Source organism: Magallana gigas, chromosome 5 (assembly GCF_963853765.1).
Source record: "Magallana gigas chromosome 5, xbMagGiga1.1, whole genome shotgun sequence".
In the NCBI taxonomy this organism is placed as follows: domain Eukaryota; kingdom Metazoa; phylum Mollusca; class Bivalvia; order Ostreida; family Ostreidae; genus Magallana; species Magallana gigas.
Window position 1 is genome coordinate 50,045,115 of NC_088857.1, and position 25,038 is coordinate 50,070,152.

The following is a 25,038-nucleotide window of genomic DNA, read 5'->3' on the forward strand; positions in this document are numbered from 1 at the left end:
AAATATCGTACGGAGATTTATAATGGAAAATGTTTATAAACATTATAAACATTACATCTTTTCTCCATTCGGAAGTACTCGGGATATCTCGCGCAATTTTTCAACGTTATCATCCGGGCTTATTAATCTGGACAGATAATCTGGACATTTTTCATTTTAGAGGATGAACATAGTTTTAGCACAAAGGTATTTTTATGATTATGGAAACATCAAGCAAAAAGTGGTGAAAGCAAAACCTCGGGACAGAATAAAGTAATTTTATAATTATATTTTATGTATTATGATTCTTCTCTTTACTAGATAGAAAGTGCTCAATTAAAAATATATTATATGACTATATTTATAAGCATTCAAAAGCATTTTGCATGCTATTTTAATAGAAATTCGAAATATTTTAGCTCCGAAAAAGAGCCTGGTTATGTACTCTGAATTTTCGGAAAAAACAGGTTTAAATGTTAATGAATAGAGAAAAAATATCAAGGAAAATTATATAAAATTGAGGAACGTTTCGTGTGTCCTTAAAACTTTCAAATAAAAGTTCAGGTCATGTTTACATTTAAATGTTGAAAATAAAAATTCAAAGTTAAGATATGAAAATAAGCATAACAAACGATAGGATTCATTGCGATTATTAAATCAGAAAAAATAAAAGCTTGAAATAAAGCTTAAACTGATATATTGAACTCATTAAAACGTTGTAAACAATAATGATAAACAGAAAATTTAAACTTGACCCAAACTATGATCATGCCTTAAAGAATTAAAATCAAAACAACCTCTATGCCATTCAAAAAGGTAAACTGTTGGTAAAAATGCGACTAAGTGTGCCACAAAATCATGAAGTAAAATGGTCTAGATGTTAAATCGACATTTTATTGTAAATGTTGATACAAGGTAATTTGAATATTTACGTCACAGTATAAACCAGCTGGTTATCGGTAGTGCTGACCTTGACATTCGTCAATGCTAACACGAAATTAAAACGAAAGTTGAAAAAAAATTATTTGTATAGAAACGTGGCACAAAGTACAGGCAAGTCGACGTAGTCAACAAAAACTTTTTACACGATGTTTCATAAAAGGTAAAAAGATGTATAATGTGATTAAGTATAATCAGAACAATATATCATTACTTGTGTAAAGATATAATTGTTCTTTAATACATCTGAACTAAATTACGTAACAACTCTATATTTACACTTTGCCTGTGTCTTTTTATGTGTTGAAACAACAATTTTTTTATCATCGGACCATGAACTGAATTGGGCTTTGAACAGCATCAGTACGGGTTGTGTTTTGTCGTTTGGCAATAGTAACAGTCTGCATCATATCTACAATATGTTTCAGTGTGTCTCATTCCTCTTCAAAAAGAAAGGTTGTGGATCCGTACATTAATATAAGCTGGCAACGCATTTAGAAATAAACTTGACAAAATCGAGTTCATTTTGTAGCACCTGCTATCTTTTGACTGAAAACTGATAAGATTTGATCTAGGCAAAATAATACTTCAAATGCCTCCTCTTCTTCCTAATTTTCCAGCTTGCAGTGGGACCGAGAGAAGAGATCATATATCCCATTTTGTTCCGAGGATTTATACTGAATATACCTATTAAGCTGCAAGGATCAAGGTTTATCCTTAACGTACATTCTTGCAGCTGCTAAGAGAAGGATCACTGTCTAATAGGTTCAAGAATAAACAACAAAGGATTGTGATGAGTCACCAATGTACATGCATCCAAAGAAGTACTTTTTTGTGTGTGTCCTGAAAACTTCCGATATGACCCCCTTTTTTATCATCAGATTCTCTCTGATTAATTGTTCATGATATAAAAGCTACTGGTCTTTCTGAGACACTCTTCTTCACTTGTGATATTACTTTATATAAGAAAGAGACATGATAATCAAGCAGGTTTTGCTTACCATAAAGCACTTAAAGTTTTGAATGAAAATGTGGTTGTTCCATTTGCTGTAACTAAATAGCAAACAGATCTAACTGATTATAATGTTGATTATCTTAATTTATATTACATTTTAAAACTACCAAAGATATTTCCGTACAATGGCTTCAATATAGAATTTTACATAAAATTCTTCAAGTTTGATACTACCTTAAAAAAATCAGTGTCAAAACTTCTGACAGATGTGGGTCTGTAAAAATAATGTGAATACAATAATACATGTTTTGATTTCTTGTGAGTAAATGCATACCCTGTGGGGTGAACTTAGTTTATATCTTTACAGAGAGACCAATATTATACTTGGCCAACTTCCATTGTCGTTTCATCACAAAGTCGTTAATTTTATAATTCTTTATCTGAAACAATATGTATTTTGTTGTCTTATGTCAAAGAAGATTCCATGCTTGATAGGTTTCCTTTGTCATTTAAAACTAAAATACAATAAGAAAGATATGCTGCAATACAAACTACAAAAGGTATCTTTGATGCTGACATCTGATTTATTTTCAATATGATTATTTTTTCTATTCTCTTTTGTTACTTAAACTTTCTTTTTTTCATGTAGGCAAGTAACCACTAAATAATACATTTAGGTGGGGGGGGGGGGGGTCATAAGTATGGGTGTGTATGTGTGTATGTGACTGAATGTCTGTTCTTTGAAAAAAGAAATAAATTATAAAAACAACTTAAAGTTTACTTTCAGTGTTCATTTTTTCTTGTATTAAAACTTTTTTTACATTCAGCAATCCAATATTCCATGGTCCTTTACGTTTTAACAACTATAACTAAGCGGTTGTAACTCCGTATTCAGGTTTGGAAGAAAAGTATCATAGTTGTTCAACAATCTAAGAAAAGCTTTCATTTTTTTTCACTCTCGTTTGTCTTGGTGCGTTGTTTGTTAATTAAACATTCTCTTTAGGTGGGTGTACTCTATCATCATCTTACAGGAACCCCTTATAGGCTGCAATGTAGGCGAACACTTTTTTCATTTCAATTTCATGTTATATCTTTGCAGACGATGACTCCTTTCAATGGTCTCAACTGTTGAAATAGCCCACGGAGGGTATTAATTGTTAAGCACTCTGCAGAATTCTCTTTCAATTTAAGCTGAGAATAATCCTGGATTAAGTCTTAGATGGAATTTTTCCCCTTACTATAAGCTAGCAAACATGTCCTCGGTGTTTGGCAGAGGGTATTTTTCTTTACTAACCACACTACTTAGTTAGGTAAAATCACTTTAGGTGTTTGTTCCAAGTGCTTCCCTTTTTATCCCCTCGCGCAACTTGTTGCGAAGGGGATATAGCATCGCTACCGTGCGTGTGTGTGTTCGTATCAGGCTTGGGGTAATGCTAAATGTAATGGTAATGCATTGCAATGCATTACATGTTTTCAAAGTAATGTGTAATGCCACAAAATTAGCATTACAAGTAAGGGTAATGTAATTCATTACTTTCCAAAATTTAGTGTAATGCTGGCATTACATGGCATTACTTTGCATTACTATGCTTATTTATGCATGTTCACTTTAAAAAGTGTGTGGAATAAACGAATAGCTGATTAACTTTATTATAAAGAAGAAAGAAATAATTCTTGAAATAAAAATGTTTTAGTTGTATTAAAAAGATTTATTGTTCATATTACTAGAAACAATGTATCACAAAACAGTTTCATAACATTTCTTTAAGTGTTGTTTTTAAGAGTTTTAAATCATTTATACAATTTACTCCAATTAGTTTGCACTTCAATAAAGATGTGTCAACAACACATTATGCCCCCAGGATAACCTAAGTATCAAAACAATCTATTGTTATAAGATGTGCTAAACACCCCAATCCCCTTCCCTATGTCATGTCCCATTAGAATAGGGGACAGACATGCGCATGCACCTTTAAGGGCAAAATGAATGCACTGTCCATCCATGATGAAAATCGAAATCACTTCCAATATTATAACCCATTTGAAAATAATTTTACTCTCTCTCTCTCTCTCTCTCTCTCTCTCTCTCTCTCTCTCTCTCTCTCTCTCTCTCTCTCTCTCTCTCTCTCTCTCTCTCGGGAGATTTTCAAACTAATAGGATGCAGTTAAAAGATGAAACCTTTGAAACTTTGATCATAAAGTGCTACAGCAATATTTTGTCTTAAAGTGTCTTCGGCATAAAGAAATCCGATTAAAATATATAAAGAAATATAACTGGGAAAAACCCTGTCTATAAATTAATACAATTAAGTGTCCAAAATTATAAAGATTTGTGTTATCTTGGGAAATATCTCTATTTAGCTTTTTATTAATCGCAACATTATTCCATAAATTGTTTTCTATTATGCACGAATTATGTGTCTCTATATCATATCTGACATTGTATCATGCCAAATGTCTATAAATATCTTTTTACTTATGTAACATGTTGTTCATAATGCCACAAGATTATTATATATTGAGCAAATAAAGAATGATTCTTGTATATATAGTCATTGAATTTGAACCTGATACTGAACATGAACCTGAAGATATAAAGAGTGTTTTATATTTGAAACATTTGCAAAAACTCTTTATTAGCTTTACTTTTTTGAAAAAAAGTAATGGTAATGGTAATGCATTACTTTACTCATGTAATGGTAATGTAATGCAATACTTCAAGAAAATTAAGTAATGGTAATGGTAATTTAATGCCCAAATTCATGAAGTAATGGTAATGTAATGCATTACTTTACAATGTAATTCGCCCCAAGCCTGGTTCGTATGTATGTATGTGTGTATGTATGTGTGTGTGTGTGCACTCCATTTCAATGTAACTAGTAAATTAATAAAAAAAAAACCTTCCAATAGAATTTCCTCAACCTTTGCACAAATACGCCTCATTGTAAAAGATTAAAACAAATGCAATTTCATATTAATTGGTCAAATTTTTATGCAAAAACTTAGATAAAATTACACCTTGTAAAGAAGGGGGGGGGGCATACATTATGACAAAATTCGTTTAAAACTAAAAGATACTTATCATAGATTGCACACTTCTGTAAAATAACAAATAAAAAATGCATGTGCCTTTCCAAACCATTAATACTATTACAAATTATTATTTCATTAAATCATTGTCATAACCTGTAAATGATTTGGACGCCGTCAGGTCGAAATTCAGTGATCTTTTCCAATCAAACAGTGAACCGAAACAATAAAACATTTAAGGTGGAATAACACATTATCACAAAATGGCTGACCGCTGATCGAAACGAAAGATCACTGAATTTCGACCTGACGGCGTCCAAATCATTTACAGGAACCCCTAAAAATTTTAACATTCAACTTAATTTTCGACAGTCAATCGCTTTCTAGTAGGCTCGGACGCTATAATGCAGCAATTTACAGGGATAGCTTGTTGTCCGCGGTATATGAGCGATGTAAAGTGTTTGATTATGTAAACGGAAACTGTTCATACTGTTTCTTGAAGACAGATTAATCGACAATGGAAGAAACACTTCATATCAACTAAAAATTTAGCAGTTTTGTTTAATTGATACATGTTGGTAGTTTACCATATATGGTGGCGGTTTTATAAAACGCTGTTTGAGAAAAATTTAAAATTGATGTATACTTTATATACACCTTTATTTGATAATATTTTTGTGTAAATATATGACAGTGTTGTTGCAGATTGTTAAAAATTCAGAGAATAAAACCTGTGTGAGTGGCATTTAACACGTTCTTGGTTTGGTCGGAGTAAGTAGTGGAGATAGCAACCATGAGTTTTGACAGACATCCATTTTGGAATGGACCACCAGATCGTAAGTTAATTCGAAAAACTTTCAAATCTAAATTATAGAAATAGTGTAGCACGACTGAAGTCCCTTTCTTAAAAATAAATGGTTGAACGCCCATGCTTATCGCTAGTGTGGATCAAAATATTTTCGCGTTACGAAGTATAGCTTAAAATGCTGTAAATCAACTTTTATTCGCCTGCGAGGATTTTTCGCAAGATCCCTGTCGTCTTGAACATTTATTACCGCGATTCAGTATATAAACGGGTCTGGTATAATTTTTTCAACATAGTCTACTTCTTGTTTGCGAAAAATAGTAGCAGCAAACAGGTTTGTCGTTGGTTTATCGCGAAATGAAGTCATTGCGAATAAAGATTGGTATACAGTAATTGTTTTGATGACATGTAAACAATCATAGTTTTGATTATGATTGATTAAAAGAAACAGTTATCACTGAAATAGCAAATTAAATACATCTTTAATTAAAAAAAACTATTTAAAGAAAAACCAAACAAGATAAAACCTACTAAAATTTGTTTTGAATTTATTTTCATCAAGCTGCTTTTATCAGAGTTAAGGCTTTTAATTTGTTGCTCATGTGAGCGATGTGGCCCCTGTGTCTCATAATACCCAATACTTGATTAAATATTAAAGTCAAATGGTGACAATTGCATGATGAAATCACCTTACATTTCACATCTCTATACAAGGTTAAGCAACACCTTAAAAAATCAAATATGTTAGTTGATTTTAACCTCTGCACAGGTTCTATCTTTATCCAACAGTCATGTTCGTGCACATGCAGGACCAGGTCTTCCATCACAAGAAACAGACGGCCCTGCGGGCCTTGAACGGTAACCAGTTACAGCAGGCTCTGGAGCTCTACACTGAGGCTCTGCAAATAGCGCAAACACTGCCGCACTTATTTTCCGAAATTCCGAAAATCCTCACCAATAGATCTCTGGTTTACTACAGACAAGGGAAGTTTCAACTTGCCATTTATGAAGCCAACCATAGCATAAATGTAAACCGACTTTGGATTAAGGTAATGCATATCATATTGTAGGCTAAAAGCTTACCTGAGCGAGCTGAAAGTGAACTTTCTTGATCCCCTTGTTTTCTGTTATTCGTCTAGCCTGTTATTCTGTCTGTAAATTTTTTACATTTTCCACTTCTGTGAATGGAAGTAATGTTTGCTAAATTGGAGAGTCATGTCCAATGAAGATTAGAGAGAATGAAAATTAACAACTATTCGCATCATGTTATCTGTGATTTAAGTGGGGTAACACTACCGGGGGTCACATTTTTGAAAAAATGAATATAAATCACTCTCTAGAAATCAAACTGTATGGAATGTGCTAATCAAAAAATTTGGTTGATTTGGATCAATGGCTATATTAATTTGAGTAGTGGGCGGGCCTACACTGTGCCGGATAATTATGCCAGTGCCAAGTTGGCATTTTTGCACCTGTTTAAGCTGCAAATATCGAAACATTCAAATATGATATATGATAGATCATTGCTTAAAGAGTTAACAACCACCTTTGTTATCATTGTATCTCACCTGTCAGGAGAGATATTTACCTTTCAAAAATAAATTCCTATAGGAAAATAATTTTTCCCATAGGAAAAACAATATTCTTATAGGTAATTTGAAATATCCTATCGGATTTAATTTTTTGTAGGATTGCATTGTTCTGGTTTTCAGATTTTTCGGTAAAAAATTCTGTTTCAAAGCATATCCATTTTTTTTATGATAATATACTGTGTCCAAAATTACCACGACTCCGCCTTTATCCGCCTCTTTAATTACAATATTTTCATCATTCGCTAATGATTTTAAGGCACTGGTTTCCTCGTTAGACAAGTTTTGTAAAGTAGATATACATTCTGTACTATCTAGTGGTTAGTTCTGGGGCGTTTCACAAACAGTGTCTAAAATGTTGTTTTGTCCTTTCTTAGGGTTGAAATTAGATTTATTTTCACTAATCTAATTGAGCATTTTCATTTTCTTCGTCGCTGTCTGTATTATTCAAATAGTCGGCTAGGCGTAATTTGCAAGTGTATTCTTTTATGGCTTTTCTTAATTCCTGTTTGTTACTGCTTGGGGTTGGTGTGTATTGTAATCCTTTGGATAGAAGATTTATTTCGAATTCGTTTAATTGTTTGGTGTACAAATTGATTATCTTTGGATCCACACATTTCTTTGTTGCAGTTGTTGTCGTTGTCGCTGAAATCTTTGGCCGTGTCTTAGTTTGCTTCCATCTAAAAATACTTATTTATTCCTCTGCCGATGTAGGTTGTACCGTTTCTTCGATATGTATTCCCTAGAAAATAGTTTTGCCTGTTATTGTTGTTGCTGTAGTTATACTTGTTGCTGTTGTTATTGTTATTGTAGAAGTAACTGGAAGTTTTCCTTTGTTTCTTTTGTTGTGTTTCAATGTTTACACTTTTTTCATAGCCCGTATATTGTGGCATGGTGTGCTGTTTTCTTCCATACCTGTTACGTGTATTCCCTTTTGGTCGTCACGTTGACCGTTGTTGCTCATTGCTCGTGGATTTGTTTTTGTTTTCTTGGGTGGAATTTTGATTGACAACTTCAGCAAAACTCGGTTTATTTCGTGCTGGTCTATTTGGTAGGTTTTCTTTTAGTTTCTCCTGATTTTGTTCTTTTACTATGCTGTTCCCGTATTATATATAATGATTATTTTAAATGTCAAGTTAGCTTCCCTTCCCCACTGTAAAAAAAAAAATAACATAACGAAATACAATACAACCACATTAATTAAAGTTGATTTTGCAAAGTTCATATTGCTTTTTTGTCTTAATCTGCAGACAGTAAAATTCGAGAAATTCGATAAAAGTATTGTCGATTATCCAAATCAAGCATATTTTCGATAAGTACTTTCCATAATGTGGTCAAAAACGTTGACGCCTGTATAGAAGCATCATCGGGCAATGTTGATTCAATATAAATAAATCGTGAACCCCGGGTATAGGGCAAAACTGAGTTTAAATTTATGTATGAGCATTTTCAGGTTATGTTGATTCAATTTTGTTCATATCAGAATATCCTATGCTTGTGTGGGGCCCTTCAAAGCTTTACCTCTTACATATGAATGAATATAGATAATTATTACATAGGCATACATAGTGAACATTTTTGTCAACAGTTTTTTTAATAACTTTTATATACACGTTAAAACGAGCAGCGACATAACTACACCTACAAACAAGAGGCCCAATGGGCCACATCGCTTACCTGAGCAACACTGGCTTTATATGGGCGGTCAAAGGATATTGTGCCATGTGTCCCCTCGGTAGATTAACCAAAAATGAATATCCGAATTTTCACTTATTTTTGCAAATACTTATACTTTGACATATTTACCTTCATGGAATACCATTTTTTCCAAAAACAAGATCATATGCAATATTAGATAATAACTAAATTTTCAGTTGGTGTTCATGGTTAACTTCCAGTTCCCTTTATTTTAGCCCCCCCCCCCACCCATCACTTTATAAAACGATTAAAACACATGAGAGCATAAAGGTACATTTTCTTCCTCCACTACTTGCTACTTATTGTATTTTTAAAAATTCTATATGTGAAAGAAGAAAAGTGTATCTCAATGCACCAGAATGAATGCGCTCAATTCCTGAAATTAAAAACATTGAAAAATATAATTGGCCTTCTCCATTATAGACGATTGTCATTTACCAGGCATGAATTCATTTCGTATGACCTTTCATATCCTTACTCACTTGATTGAAGAAAATAAACTTAACTGAAAATGGTGTCACATATGTTAAAGAGCTATAATTCAAATTATTATTGGGAGGCATCTCGCTCTATTGTACCAAGGCCCATCCATTATTTTCATCTTTATTAAAAAACAACAAATGTGTACAAACAAAGATGATTTTCCATTGCAATAATTTTTTAAGAACACCGATAATGCTTTTATCCTCATAATAATAATGTGTCAGGCCTATGGTAAAATTATAGGAATTTGTAAACAATTAAAACAAGAGAAAACTGCACTAAAACAAAGAGAAAACTCAATTTAATTTTCATCTCATATATATATATATATATATATATATATATATATATATATATATATATATATATATATATATATATATATATATATATATACACTTTAGTTATATATTTCTAGCAGCGAGAATAATCTCCGTTTAGATTGAAATTGCCGAACATCTTGATAGAACATGTTGCATTAATCAACTATTACGTAGAGATAATACCGAATTACACGCACCACCATAATTTAACCCCCCCCCCCCCTGGTGGCCCCACCCTATCCCCTGAAATCATGGTTTGAAAAAAAAACTAGAATGAATCAACACTACCTTAAGATGATTCCACACAGCTTTTCTGGCCAATTGGTTTTTTGAAAAGAAAATTTTTTAAAGATTTTTCGCTATGTATTTCTATGTTAAATTCGACCCACCCATTGTGGCTGCACCCTACCCCCGGGGTCATGGTTTGAACAAATTTGAATCTACACTACCTGAGGATGCTTCCAAACAAGTTACAGCTTTTCTGGCCTACTGGTTTTTGTTGAGAAGATTTTTCTCTATGTATTCCTATGTAAAAATTTCGACCCCCGATTGTGGCCCCACCTTACCCCCGGGGATCGTGATTTGAAAAAAATTGAATCTACACTACCTGAAGATGCTTCCACAGTTCCAGCTTTTTTGGCTAACTGGTTTTCGAAAAGAAGATTTTAATGATTTTTCGCTATACATTTCTATCTAAAAATTTGATCTCCCATTGGGGCCCCACCGTACCCTCGGGGATCATGGTTTTAATCTACACTATTTGAGGATGCTTCCACACAAGTTCCAGCTTTTTTGGCCCATTGATTTTTGAGAAGCATATTTTTAATGATATTTCTCTGTATATTTCACCTCAGGTGAGCTAACAATTATTTATGTCTCTGCTACATGTACATGCACTCATTATTTCCATCAGCAAAATTAATTTCCGTTTAGACTTAATAGAAGAGAAACTACTTACAACTAGCCTAAAACACATTGCAGTAATCAACTATTACGCAAAAACCATACCGTATATCCATTAGAATTTGTATTTTAGTTATTAAAGTACCGAACCTGTTAATGTATCTTATTTTCCGCAAGTAACAGTCAGCTGTCTTACTTTCCGATGTCTATATTTGATTGGTACGTAAAAATTACAAAATACAGGCGATAGTTCCCCTAAGTTACAAACCATAATTCATGAAAACGAAACGAAAATCAAAAACAAGCTAAAACCACCGTCAAAGGGGAAAATGTCAACGCATTGTGGAATATTTAAAATCTCAATTTACTTCACAAAATCGGCATTAATGTATCTTGCACGTTTCAAATATTCCTTTCGCACGCAAACTGTTTCACAACAACCAAATTCATCTTTGTCAGATTGACCCATTTCTTATCCGTTCAAAATGCCGCTTCTTTGTTTCTAAGAGGGTTTTGAGATATGGAATACCGAACCCGAAGTTAAACTGATTGACCCTCATTCTCTCTGTCTTATTATCATTTTCGTAAATTACTCAAATTTGAATCAGAATTAGCCCTTAATTTTTGCAATTTATATTTTCCTTCCCATAATGATAATTTATGCTAAATTACGTTGTATTTGACTCAGTAGTTGTTAAGAAGAAGATTTTTAAAAATGCCCCCCCCCCTTTTCTACAGTTTCGAGGTTTACTCAGCTTTGAATAAAGATGTGTCTTTCATTTCTGCAATTTATATTTGCCTTACCATAAGAATGCTTTGTGCCAAATTTGGTTGAAATTGGATAAGCGGTTTTAGAGAAGAAGTTTAAAATGTGAAAAGTTTACAGCTCAGGTGAGCTAAAAAGTAAGAAAAATGGAGAAAAGGTAAAGTTAATAAAAATTAACTAAATTTTTATGACCAGATCATTTTTTGTTTTCAGAATCGTGCAATTGCAGCATATTTTTCAATATTTAAATAAACCTTTTAGTGACCAAGAAATTTATATCAATTCAATTGTTATGACCATTTATGAACGTTCATAAAATATTTGATATTGAAAACATTAAATTCTACCTTTTACGTAATCTTTAAGTATTTATCAAGGCTCAATACATACTTGAAAGTTTGATTTTTATTCCAAAAAATAAACATATGACTTATGTTTCTACAATTATTTTGCCCAAACCCACAGCTGGCAAGATAGTTTATATTCTTCTTGTAAGATTACACAACATTAGCAATTGAACAGAATAAAATCAGTAAATGTTTCAACTTAAAGTTAGTTTTGTCTATTTTGTTTATAGCAGACTAAGATGGAACGAAGTCTTATTAAAGAAATTGTAATTTTCAGTTCATTTTTCTAAAAGAACCATCATCATTGCATGCACTGCGTTTACCAGGTATAGTCACTGTATTGTTATATTTGCATACAATTGGAATAACCCAGGGGTACTGGCGAGCAGCAAAGGCCCATAAGGAACTTGGACAGGTGGACTTTGCATTGGATGCCGCCATTGGAGGATACAATGTATCCGTGAATCAGAACCAGGAGGAGGAGATCATTAGTTTTCTTGTGGAAATCGTCTCTATTATCATCACACTCAGGCGTTAGTGGGTTTTTTTACTTTACGCGAAACATCTTTGTTTAAGTTGATTAAACTTTCAGTGATGTATTTTAAGTTTCATTTTCTTCGAACGAAAGAATATGAACATAGACTTGGTATTGAAAAAAGCTTTATTCATCTTATACACAGAAGATAGAATAGTTAGCTTTCTTTCAGATGACCCAAAAAACCTGCTGGAGAATTCCGAGATTCTCACAGGAAGTATTCAGACACAGAGAAAGCTGCTGCAGCGATTAGCCAGCAACAACTGTTGGGAGGGGGTCAGTCTGCTGGTGATGGGGGTCCACGCCGGTCCTCCGAGTACCTTGGATGCGTCCGCAGCTAGCTGTCCGGTAGATGGCCTCTCGGTCGGAAATCTTCTGAATAATATCACCATAACAGAGCTGAAGAGGTTTGGTGTTGATTTGGCAATTTGTCTTTTGAGGAGTGGGGCATCGTATGAGGACATTGAACAGAAAATGGAGAAACCTGTAATTCATGTGGGTCTTAAGGTTGCACTTGACACAGGTGTGTCTAAATTCACCCGTTATTTTACAAATGTATTAAGGTATACGTTTACTCAGAATGAAAAAAAAATCCAATAATGATAATAAAAAACCCATCAATTGTGTGTTAAAGACCTATCATGGTAGTGCTATTTTTCACTTTCAAAAAAAAGTTCAATGACCTACTTTTTGAGATAATGGCCATTGAATATTTTTTGAAAATTTAAGTCCCAAAAAAAATTCAGTATGTATGAAGTTTTCTTAATTGTGAAAATAATACGAAATGCTAAACTCTTTTAAAAATGAAATACAGTTTATGAATGACAGTGACACTAAACAGACACAAAGCATTAAGTTTTCATTCACAATTTTTATGAATATTCCAGACCGAATTTCCTCTATCAGTTTTCAAATTCCTACCCCTTTTTGATTCAATTTTACAAAAAAACTGAATGATGCTAATACTAAAACATTTAGAGCATTAAACTAGTTATATTGACTTTACTTTGCAGGCATAAAAGTTATATGAGCTCAATGATCAAAATTTTGAGATATGGTGTCTTTTATCGTTTTTAAGCATTTTTCAATATTTTTGTAGTGTGTGCCATTCAAATATCTAAACAAAAAAGTGAGATAACCCCAACAGAAAATATGCAAAATTATGTTCACTAACAGATAAAACTTTAACTTGGAATATTACAGTACTACCAAAAATATTTATGTGCAAAACAAACCGCTTTTTGATAACAGTCCAACTTAGTTTGAGCCTAATTCCATAATAAAGTAAAAAAAATATCGAATGGTTTGTCAATAATAATTCATTTCATGAATGATTTTAGTGTTTAGAATAAATTTTACTCATGACATTGAACTTTATAACAATCCGAATTTGAGAACTCAAACCCTGCGTAAACAAGGTCCTTAAGCTACACCTTTTGAATGTAAACTCAAAGAAATAAAGTAGCAACAATACAACAAGTATTCAATGGATAGAGATAAGTGAAGAAACACCTAGAAAGAAACAAAACAAGATGATGTTCTTTTATTTGCAATTCATTGAATTTTAAATTTATATGTTGATTTTACAGGAAATATCAGTTTGATCAAACTGATGTTTAGTCAGTATTTGAAAACACCAGAGACAAAGGATGCATTAGATGGAGAGGGGAGAACTGGGTTACACGTAATTGTGCATTCTGGAAAAAACAAAGACTCGATTCGCGAGACACTGTTTCGTCTTCTGATTAACAATGGCTGTCAATCATCCATCCCAGACTGGAATTGCAAACTTGCCATTGATTATCTCACACCAAATGATCTTGGCTTCAATATCTTGTCCACCACCACAAAAGTTGCAGGTACTTTTAAAGTTCTATCAGACGTAGAAGAAGACGGGTTTGCTTGAATGAATTTGATATGAATGTTGTTTACAAAGTGTTGTTTCAAATTTTCTGAAATGAAAAAAATGGTTCATACCATTTTACAATGAACAAGTTAGACTTTAAAAGCATGGCAATTTCTATTTCAGATAGCCATGTGAAGGTCAAAATCAATGAGATAAAGGAGAAAGGAAACATGGCATTTAAAAACAAAAAATTCAATGAAGCCTTAATTTTCTATAACAAAGCTATAACTATGGTAAAAGGTTATAAGAATTTGACACACGAGGCAGCAGTAGTGTTGACGAATCGATCCATTGTTCACACTTCACTACACAGTGTAACAGAGGCTTTGAGAGATGCTGAAGAAGCAGTCAGATTTGACCAAACATGGCTGAAGGTTTTCAACTAAATTGCATTTCTTTAAATACATTCTACAAAGCATATTTAGTTAAAATATATAGTTTGGGGTTTTGATGTACGTTTGATGTACGAACTGTTACAGGGACACTGGAAAAGGGGCCAACTTTTAAGACAAAAGAAGCTGTTCCGAGAATCTTTCAGTGCCTTTTTGGAGGGTTATTGGAAAGGAGATGGCACTGTTTCAGAGAAATACAACATTCTTGTGGAAGTTGTTGCGTCCTTCTCTAATATCACAGGTTTCATTTTTTTCTGTTTAGGTTTTGAAGATAGAATAAATTGTTTCATATTCCATACATGAATATCCATATGTGTACACCAGGCATTTGGCAAGTTATTATTGCTATATAAAATTCATAGTTCTTTTTTTAAATTTATGGTTATCAAGTGCAGACATATTTTTTTAATCATAAAAACAATTTGTTATCAACTGTTATTAAAACTGATACAACTGATACTAAGTAGTGTAGTACGGGTTAAACAGATTTTTGTAAAGAGTCTCTTTATAATGAGGAAAAGATGTAATCATATACCTGCATTACAATACAGAGAAGCAGGAGCTGGAGGCAAATTACAAAAGTCTGAGCAAAGTTAGCAATGAGGCCTGGCCGGAGGTAATGACTAAACTGAGTGTCCGGGGGGAATGGGCGGCCATCAGATATGTGGTGCTAGGCGTAGACTTCAAGTATATCAATGGTACTGTTATTCATTGTCTATCCAACATCTAACATATTTTAATATTTCTCGTATCTTGCATTTTATTAGCTTAACATGTAAAGATATCTTATCATTTTTGTTGTTTTTAATGTTAAGACTGAATACTACCAATTCAGTGTCAAATTTAAAACTGTGTATGTTTAGACAGATTAATCTTGCAATTAATGTTCTAAGGACAAGTGACCCCCAGTGGTGTGGCGAGAGATGCGGACTTGCAGGGGATAACCTACAGCACACTGTTCCAATACCTAGAGAGCCATGAGGACCCTGCTTCCCTCAAAGACTGGATCACTCCTCTGATGTCGTTCCTCATCACACAGAGGGGAGACCCAGGGACCTTACTGAGGTTCCGGGAATCGGAGGAGGACATGCCTCTTTCCGCTGTTGTTAGATTTTGTGTACTCACAGGTAAGGTTATGTTATATTACTCTTAGTCTATAGAGTATTGGTTCCGACTTTTTTTTTATTTGATGTTACATCGGAAATCGGAGGTTTTCCACAATTATGGGACTTTAATGTTTTTGTTTGTTGTGGTATCTTTGTAATTCGTGGTGGCAAGTTTTAAAAGATTGTCATATTTTAAATTTATGTATGGTTGTTACATTTTAATATTGATTTTCTTCGAAATTCAATTACTAAGTGAAGATAACTTTTGATATCAACGAAGATTTAGCCACCATGGCACCAAGTCAGTAGCAAAAAAAGAACTAGGACATATGTTTCACAAACAATGCTAGAAATATATCAAAGTTAAATAGCCGTTTAAGTTGTTCTGTTTGGTTTCCTTTTGTTAATTCAAGTCTCGGTTTTCATTAATTTAAATCTTTATGACAATTTGCGTTAAAATTGAAAATATTGGCGGTATCATAAAGACAAATAAGATATTACAAAGGCGGTTTGTTAGCATTCTGTGTGTCCATGATATAAGAAAACTTTTCAAAATGAACTGGATTATAGAGAAACCAAGCAACTCTGGCAAGAGAGTAGCTACGATATCTACACTAATGTCATATCATACTCATAGTCATTGACTACATATATAAAGTCAACTCAACAAGCAACAGATAAAGGTTTTGAAAATCAAAAACATTTCATTTAAGCCGTGAATACTTCAGACATTGTTTTGTTGTTTGTTTGTTGTTTTTATTGATAATTGTTTGCCTCTGTCAGGTTTTTTGTCTGACTAGGCCAAAATATAGGACATTCCTTTCACTAAAAATATCTCTTATAAAACAATTTTCTTTTATCTTTACCATTTCTTTCATACGAGTATGGTTTGTTGAATGAATATGAATCAAGCAAAAAATAGAATAAAATATTTGAATGTTCAAAATAAATGCAAATTGAATACTTTTTCTTGCAATGTTAATTTATCGTTTTATTTAGGAGACATTGCATTATTACAAAACATGCCCTACAGGCCTGAGATGGTGGAATTTGTGGATGGTAGAGGGGATTCCCCTTTCCATGCCCTATTTAAGATGTCCCATTTTCCTCAGGGAAAGCTCCTGGCCTCCATAGTGAGGCTACTGCTCCAGAAGGGTGTGTCTCCAACAGTGCGTGACCGGAGTCAGCTCCTACCTATTGACTACGTGAATCCCAGCAATAACAAAGAGGTGCATGACATACTGAAGAAATACACACAACGTAAGTTTATATAGTATATGTGTTTTGTACAAATGATTTTCATATGATTTGTTATTTTTGTTATCCCTCATGTTTATCTGAGAAAGTTTGCGTTACACACCCTGTCAAACTAAAGACAACAAAATAAAATGTGAATATCTGAAAAACATTTACAAACAAGTGAAAGAGCGATAAAATTGAACAAAAAAAACTAACATAAAACGTTAATTTGAGACAAATAAAGACAAAATACAAAAAATGTGCATATTTACATGGTATTTTGTGCAATTATTTTCCTATATTAGGATTTATTCACTTTTTTAATTAAATATTTCCATGTCTTTTTTAAGACTTAGACTTGTTTGGTGATTTCACACAGTTCTTTAAGGCCTAGATTTGTATTTCACATCTATGATTTGATATACAGTTATCCCTTCATTAATAAGATTTTATAGATCAGTACCTAACATGTTACCTATATTCTGTCATTCCTTATTTTGTAATGCTCTATATCTGTATAACCCCAAAGTCCTCAAATTGATCTTAAATATCATCAGAAGAGCAGAGACTGAAACAAGGACAGGAGCAGGAGAAGCAGAGACAAGAGAAACTGAGGCAGCAGGAGGAACGGCAGAGACAGAAGGAGGAGAAACGGGAGGAGGGGGAGAGGAAGGGGAAAAAGAGCGAGGAGGCGGTGAGGGGGCAACATAGAAGAAACAAGAGGCAGACCGACAAAACCAGGTAGAAACCCAGGCTAGAGAATGTGGAACTGAAGCTTTTCTGAATTTAGATTCAAGCTATATACTGCTCACCAGCTAAACCTTAAGATTGTTACTGGATTCTTATAATTTTTTACAATGTCTTTTTTACGCATGTAGTCAGATTTACCTTATACATAATACAGATTGATTTTTTTAGGTAGTAATGAACAATTTTATATTCTCGCTACCGTCATTTTTTATATAATTTTACCTTTAAATAAAAACGAAACATTGAAACATTATATATCTAATCCGATTAAATGTATATTGTTTTATTATATATTGGGAAAAGAATCCAGTTGTCTTTTGTACACTTATATTATTATTGAATTAATGAACATTCTGATATTTAACAAAAAAATTGATGGGTCCAAAATACCTGCAAATTTTAAAGAGTTACTTAAGCGTGAATAGATATGCTATATCCTAGAATCGGTATTGTCTTTGGGACAAAAACAGAGAAAAACTGAACTATAATAGGTTGTTTAAAATCAAAATTTTTGTACAAGCTAATTTTGTTTTTTCATTCCATAGAAAGAAAGAACAAACTTACACATTGGCCTATTGTAACTCAAAAATAAAGGATGCAACACAGTTTTTGCTCGACAAAAACATGACACAAGCTTATTTGAGCTTAGCGGAAGTATTAAAAAAAGTCCACATGTCAGAGGAGCACAAGGAATTGCAACAACAGGCATTAGATATTGTGATAACCTCCCTTGGAAAATCACCTTACCAAAGTAAACTTATGTTCCATTCAAAAGGCAGATTCGGGAAATTGTATTAATATCTTCTCAACCTACTTAAATTCAAATTGTTATTGTTTTTATTGGGTTTTTTTTTTCAGAGATAGAGATTCCAAATGAACTTGTCAAAATACCTCACGAACTTTATAAACAGCTCATCCATGGTTTGGCAGCCAAGGAGAGATGGATACATATGTATTTTGCAATCAAAGAACACAGGCTTCACCACGGAGACTTGTCTCTTCCCAACTTTGCAAAATCAATGCCTCTAACCAAGGTCATCAAACACTCGTCATTCAAGGACTCAGAACAACTGTTGATTGACGTAGTAAAATGCATGCTGAATGGTGGAGCTGTGTTAGATGAAGGTATGCTTTGTTGTTGTCTTCTGAATTAGGGTCTTGAATGATAATGATTAATGCGGAATTCCGTATTTGCAAAAATTGAAATAAGTCAGTTTTCCAAAAATGAATAATTCTTGAATTTGACAGGCTTCTAGTTGCATCTGATTCATTTTAATAAGAAAGACAGTCTTCTGTCATTGTTAAACACTGGTTACAAGATATGACTTATGAAAAAGTAAACTTTTTAAGATGAATTTGAAAAATAGTTCGATGTATCTTAATTGTGAATTTCCAAATCCAATGAATTCTTTTATTTTACGATTTTAATTTTTAAAAGAGTAAAGAATAATATTGAAACTGATATTGTATTTGAATAAAGGAGTACACACCCTGATCTTTTTAAAAACTTTTAACATATTCTACCAATCAATCAGCATAAATATTTCATGAAAAACTCTGACAACCTTAGGGTTATCTAATGATAAGACCTATATATCCTAAACTTATAAAGCAGGTATGGCAGACTCTAAATGTAGGAAAGCCTCTTGAAACTGAGTTAACACTATGACGTACGTATGGTCCTAAGATGTAGATAGGATGCATCAAAGTTCCTGAATAGTTTCGTGAACTTGCCTGCAAATTGACATGCTCCAATTGGTGTAATTACCACAAAAATTGATGCTGAAATAATATTATTATCCAAAACAATTTTAGCTGAAAGCTCAAGTGGGATTTTTGTTGGGTTTTTTTTCGCCTTTCTGTCTGTAAGGGAAGGAAAGCAATATTTATTAAAGCGAATATTCTTCAACCATCCTTTTCCAAAGGTATGTGATTCAAAAACATTCAAAATTATTCAAATATTTTTTTTAAATCTTTTGTTTGGCCAACAACTTTAAAACATTTGAGTGAAATCATATGTATTTAGTGTAGATTTAAGTTTATTTAAATCTGGGTCAGATCCCCGGGGATTGGGTGGAATGAAATGAACATTAGGTTTCTTAAAATACAAATAGACGTATAGAAATGAATGCAATAACTGTATAGATAATACTTACTATAAAAAGTAGATAAAAAGTACATGTACAGAGTAAAATAACATTCTCATAATATCAATTCTTCGAAATCAGTACATGAAACGTAGACATGGTATACCACTCTTTCGTCTTTAAGTCTACAACGACCCCTTGCTAATACACAACTTATGAAATTCATAAAAACTGATATGTTTTCAGCTAGCTTCAAAATCAACAATACTTATTTTTATCATGAAAAATATAGACCACTACAAGCGTAAGATATTTTACCTATTTAATTTGTCCGCTGATATATATTTATTATATAAAAAGTTCAAGAATGTCTGTTGGAAAAATTCCTAAATTTAACTGTGAATTATTATTCAATTTTTAATAACAACTTTGATATACGTAAACAAAAATTCAAAAGTACAAACCATGACCATCACACTAATACTAGGATCTTGTAAAACATGTTGCATCCTATTTTTTTAAAATTCAATAATACATTTTTAAATAAGTACATGTATATATTGTTATTGTATATTCGATTTAGTTTTTATTCTGAATTGTTGAAACAATAATCTCTGAAACATCACAAAATAAGACAATTGGTTATATGTCGTGAAAACTTGAAAGCGAATTAAAAGTGGGGGAGAGCTAGACTTATCAGAAATATTGACAAGCCTAAAAAAAGGATAATGGTTATGGTTATATCTAACTTTGTAAGATAGAACGCTGTTAGAATCAAATATAAGATACTTAACTAAATAGTCTAGAAATATTTTTATGTTTGAATTCATAAAGCTGTTTTGATTAGAATGTTTGGCATTATTGCTAAGTTGGGCGATATAGTTTTTAACCTCTTGTTTCATTTGAAAATTCAATTGCCACATGCTTAAATCAAATGATATTTATATATAAACCCCCATATAATATGTAAAAAAAAATATTTGCCAGACACATATGATTCTCTCTTCCAAAACCCATGCATGTTGAAATATAGTATATCTCTCTAAGTACATGTTGATGACGACGGGTGCTAAAATATATATGCATGAAGTATCACTGAGAATATATTGAGTCCGGAAGGTGTTTTCTATTTATTTTTCACAATTTCATAAAGTTTCTCACTTATGTGTAATTTTAAAATGTTGATCGATATTTGGGTCAAAATATGCTGCCTTATTTTTATACGACAGAAAGTGTCAAGTTAAATATTTTTAATTAGTATATGACTGTGATTTAGGAATCTGCATTTTAGAATTGTTAAAATAATGGGTTGTCTCTTTAATTGTACTGCAGATGGAAAGCAGGCCATTTTTGCTGCTGTAAAAGAGAGTAAATTCAAAGTATTGGAGGTTTTGTTTAACCAAGGAGCAAACCCAGACCATCTCACCATTAATCAAGGGGACACACCTATTCATGCTGCTCTGACTATAGGCCTCGAAAGAAACAAAGGTCAGAATAAAATTCAGTTATGCATTTAAATGTGCTCTTATTTTTTACTTTCAGTCCATAATAAATCCTATAAGAGAGGGTTTTCGATATTACAATGTATGCAAAAAGGGACATGTAACCCTTCTCATTAATTTCCATCGGTCATCAATGAAACTTTTAAAATTTTTCTTTTAATGAAATATACGTGTAACTATGATAAAGCATTACTAACGATAAAGTACTACAGCAGGCCGTTCAAACATTATGTTTTTTGACATGATGACGATATAATAATCTCCTCATTTGATATCGACTCGGACGGCATGGGTTTTTTTTCAAAAGTATATCCGATAGGAAGGAAGGCATACTGTTGAATTGTTTGTGAAAGACCACTGTTCGCGGCTTTCCTGGGTAATAGCTTCCCACAAATTGACATCATCACGAAGGTATATAAAAAATTGTTTTATATTTCCTATAATTGACCCGAATACAGTACTAACGAAATTACATCCCCAAAAACAGAGATAATTTTGCCAAAACGAACATTGACCAAATAAAAATGATTCAACGGTATGTTGTAACAGGTTACTATCGCAGATTACCTGTTAAATCTTTTCAATTCGTGGGGCCAATTTTACTGACTTTTTCAAAATAAGATTTCGGCTAGGATGTAAATTCGTAGGGGAGAGCTAACTACCATGCAAATTGATTTACCACGAATTATAATGATTATACAGTAATGTTATTCTTGCTATATCTTTCACATCGCTAAAAATGCACGAAAAAATTATTTCATGTATTTTCATTTCAGGAAATTTTTCGATCTTGAAGTATTTTTTCGATTTGTTTGAAAACGATCCTGATAAGTACCCCATGTTAGACCCGGCACAGACTAACTCAGATGGAGACACCCTATTCCACTTGGTAGCTAAAGCCAAGTACAGTAGCACTACTAAGAAGTTAGCAAAATTTCTGTGTGACAAGAAGCTGAATGCCTTGGTGTTTAACAAAGAGCGTAAACTTCCTAGACATTATCTCAACTCCAAGGATGACAAACGTTTACAGGTATGTATACTGAAGTAAAACATCACTTGAATATACTGTAGGTATCGCATTTTTGCTGAATATTTGTTTGAGAATATTAAAGAGACAAGCATATTTTTTTAAAACTAAAATCACTAAATGACACATAGAATGTGAATTTAAATAAATAAAAGCTGCAATGATTTGGTATATTAAAATATACTTTAACTTTTTAAATAGCCATTCAGCCAAATAGTGCATGTTGTTTACTGTGAATTTGAATTGTATCGTTACCTAATTTCTATTCGTCAATGGTTAAAACTTGAAACTGCTTTTTATTAATTTCCATTGTCTTTATTCCAGTTTTTAGTGCGCAAAGACGTTGTGAAAAAACACATTAAAGATATGATTATCAGTTTGCCGAATATTTCTCATTCCTTCTTTAATACAAAAGTGGCTGAGATGGATGAGATTTCAAACTTCCAACAAAAGAAAAAGGCAACAGAAGAAAAGGATATATCAAAGGTTAGTACGGAATTTTAGGTGACTCAATTGTGAAAGGTTACAGTGATGTGACAAATGATGTAAATGATAATAATCTTTGCAGAATAATTTCCTTACAGCTGCGAGCTTACCTCTCGTCATCTGGTGTCAATCTCTAGTGTGTTCCTTTAATGTTTTTGCCTTATCAGTGCTTAATTATACGACTAAAATAAAACATGCTTTCCAAAAAGCATCTCTACGAAGAGTTGAAAAATCAAAGGGGAAGGAAACTAAAAAGATATGTACAAAAATATGTACAAACATATGTCCAACTAGAGCAACGTTCTTTGCAAAGCAACGAATGGGTCTTCCGTTAATGTCGGAAGTAAAGCTAGAAGTCCCTGTAAGAAGCAGAGTTCTTAAACCAATAACTACAGTAACTAAATCAAAAAGATTTTTTAAAATCGAATACTTCTCTGTACGACTTTAAAAAATCCAAATGATTCTGAGTACGAACTAGCAAAAACCTTAACGATTTCAAGAACGTCTTAATTTAAAAAAATCCGAATGTGTTTAAATACGACTTAGCAACTATGGAATCATTTTCGATACAGTTAACTTATCTTTGAACTGAACACTGTTTCTTTAACCAAGAACGCGGATTCAAAATGCCCGGAAAAATCAATTAATAAATCCAAATATATATTTAAGGCATCGTCCGATATTGAAACAGATTTCAGTGTTAGGTTTTAGCTAAAAGTAAGCTCTTGTTTTTGCTTCTATGATTATTAACAAATTATTGTTCTGTAAAGAGTAATTATAAAAAGACTTTGAAGCCTTCCTGGTCCCTAATTTGAGGGCTCAGCCCCTTTTTTTCTTCATATCAAATAGAAGAACTCATAAATATAAAATTATTTTGTTTAAAAAGTGTCCAAGAATTTGTTGACCTTTTCGGAGATATCTGGACAACTGTGTTTGACGGGCCGACCCTTAACTCCTTACCAGGGCCACCCACTAAAAATCTTAGATGACATATCGTTAAGAGCATTATTCTGAGCAACTTCTACACTGGATTTCAAAATATTTCTCCTTTTCTAAATAGTACTGATTTTCGGATTTTTGTTCCCTTAAAACCCCTTATAACGTAACATATGATTTAAATATGGTACTGTATAGAAAAACAGCTGTGCAGTAAACATTTCTGCTTCTATAATAAATAACAAATCATTGTCCAGTAAAGAGTTATTAAAGGTAACATATTTTTAATATTATAATTCTAAGCAACTTTTCTTCTACACTGCTTTTCAAAATATTTCTCCTTTTTCAGATATAAATGATCAAAGGTTTGAACTTCTGGTCCCTTAAAACCCCTAATTACGTAACATATGATTTCAGTTTGATACTGTGTAGATAAACAGCTGTACAATGAATATTTTTGCTTCTATACTTAAAAACAAATTATTGCTCAGTAAAGAGTTATTATAGAAAGACTTAAGAGCCCTCTTGGTGCCTAATTTGAGGTGCCAGTCCTTTTTTCTTAATAGCAAATAAAAGGTCTTGTAAATATAAACGCATTTTGTTCAATAAGTGTTCACGCATTGTTGAGCGTTCTAAAAATATCTGAACAACTGTGTTTTAGGGGCTTACCCTTGAAACCCTTACTGGGGCCACCAACAAAATTTTTATAGTGAGCATATTGTTCAGAACATTATTTTGAGCAACTATTCTTCTACAATGCTTTTCAAAATATTTCTCCTTTGAGATATTATTGATCAAAGTTTTAGAATTTTGTTCAGGTGTTGATATATGAACAACTGTGTTTAAGGGGCCGGCCCTTAAACTCATTACCGGGGCCACCAACGAAAAATATTTAGGTAGCATATTGTGAAGAACATTATTCTAAGCATTTTTTGTTCTACAATACTTTTCGAAATATTTCTTCTTTTCTAGATTAATGATCAAAGTTTTGAACTTCTGGCCCCTTGAAACTTTTCATTACGTAACATATGACTTAGATATAGTATTGTTTAAATAAACAGCTGTACATTAAACATTGAATCAACAGTCATTCATCTTCAACGCCTGAAAGTTTCGCTTTTTCTATTACGATAAGTTTCAGAGGAGTTGCGTGGACAATATCACCAGTAAAAAATCACAAAATCCCCAAAATTTCAAACCGGAAGTGACGTCAACTCAAAAGTTATTAATTTCGAGCAATGACTTTGGCTACTCA

The 25,038-nt window shown here is 32.6% G+C and overlaps 1 protein-coding gene across 3 annotated transcripts in view; it reads left to right on the plus strand.

The window, feature by feature from the left end:
- Window positions 1–948: 948 nt before the first annotated feature.
- The window catches only part of LOC105330431 (TPR and ankyrin repeat-containing protein 1), a 45,258-nt gene continuing 21,168 nt past the window's right edge, over window positions 949–25,038 (plus strand). The window contains exons 1-17 of one of the 3 annotated variants that reach the window (XM_066086144.1): window positions 949–1,081; window positions 5,609–5,739; window positions 6,498–6,757; window positions 12,191–12,350; window positions 12,525–12,875; window positions 13,942–14,211; window positions 14,382–14,632; window positions 14,738–14,891; window positions 15,202–15,348; window positions 15,544–15,777; window positions 16,756–17,016; window positions 17,553–17,736; window positions 18,291–18,496; window positions 18,604–18,870; window positions 21,165–21,320; window positions 22,111–22,364; window positions 22,686–22,847. In XM_066086144.1, the coding sequence (XP_065942216.1) occupies window positions 5,697–5,739; window positions 6,498–6,757; window positions 12,191–12,350; window positions 12,525–12,875; window positions 13,942–14,211; window positions 14,382–14,632; window positions 14,738–14,891; window positions 15,202–15,348; window positions 15,544–15,777; window positions 16,756–17,016; window positions 17,553–17,736; window positions 18,291–18,496; window positions 18,604–18,870; window positions 21,165–21,320; window positions 22,111–22,364; window positions 22,686–22,847 (3,360 nt within the window). In that variant the 5' untranslated portion in view covers window positions 949–1,081; window positions 5,609–5,696. Of the gene's footprint in view, window positions 1,082–5,608; window positions 5,740–6,477; window positions 6,758–12,190; window positions 12,351–12,524; window positions 12,876–13,941; window positions 14,212–14,381; window positions 14,633–14,737; window positions 14,892–15,201; window positions 15,349–15,543; window positions 15,778–16,755; window positions 17,017–17,552; window positions 17,737–18,290; window positions 18,497–18,603; window positions 18,871–21,164; window positions 21,321–22,110; window positions 22,365–22,685; window positions 22,848–25,038 lie in introns of those variants that run through there. The other 2 variants (XM_066086145.1, XM_066086146.1) reach the window with 2 other exon arrangements.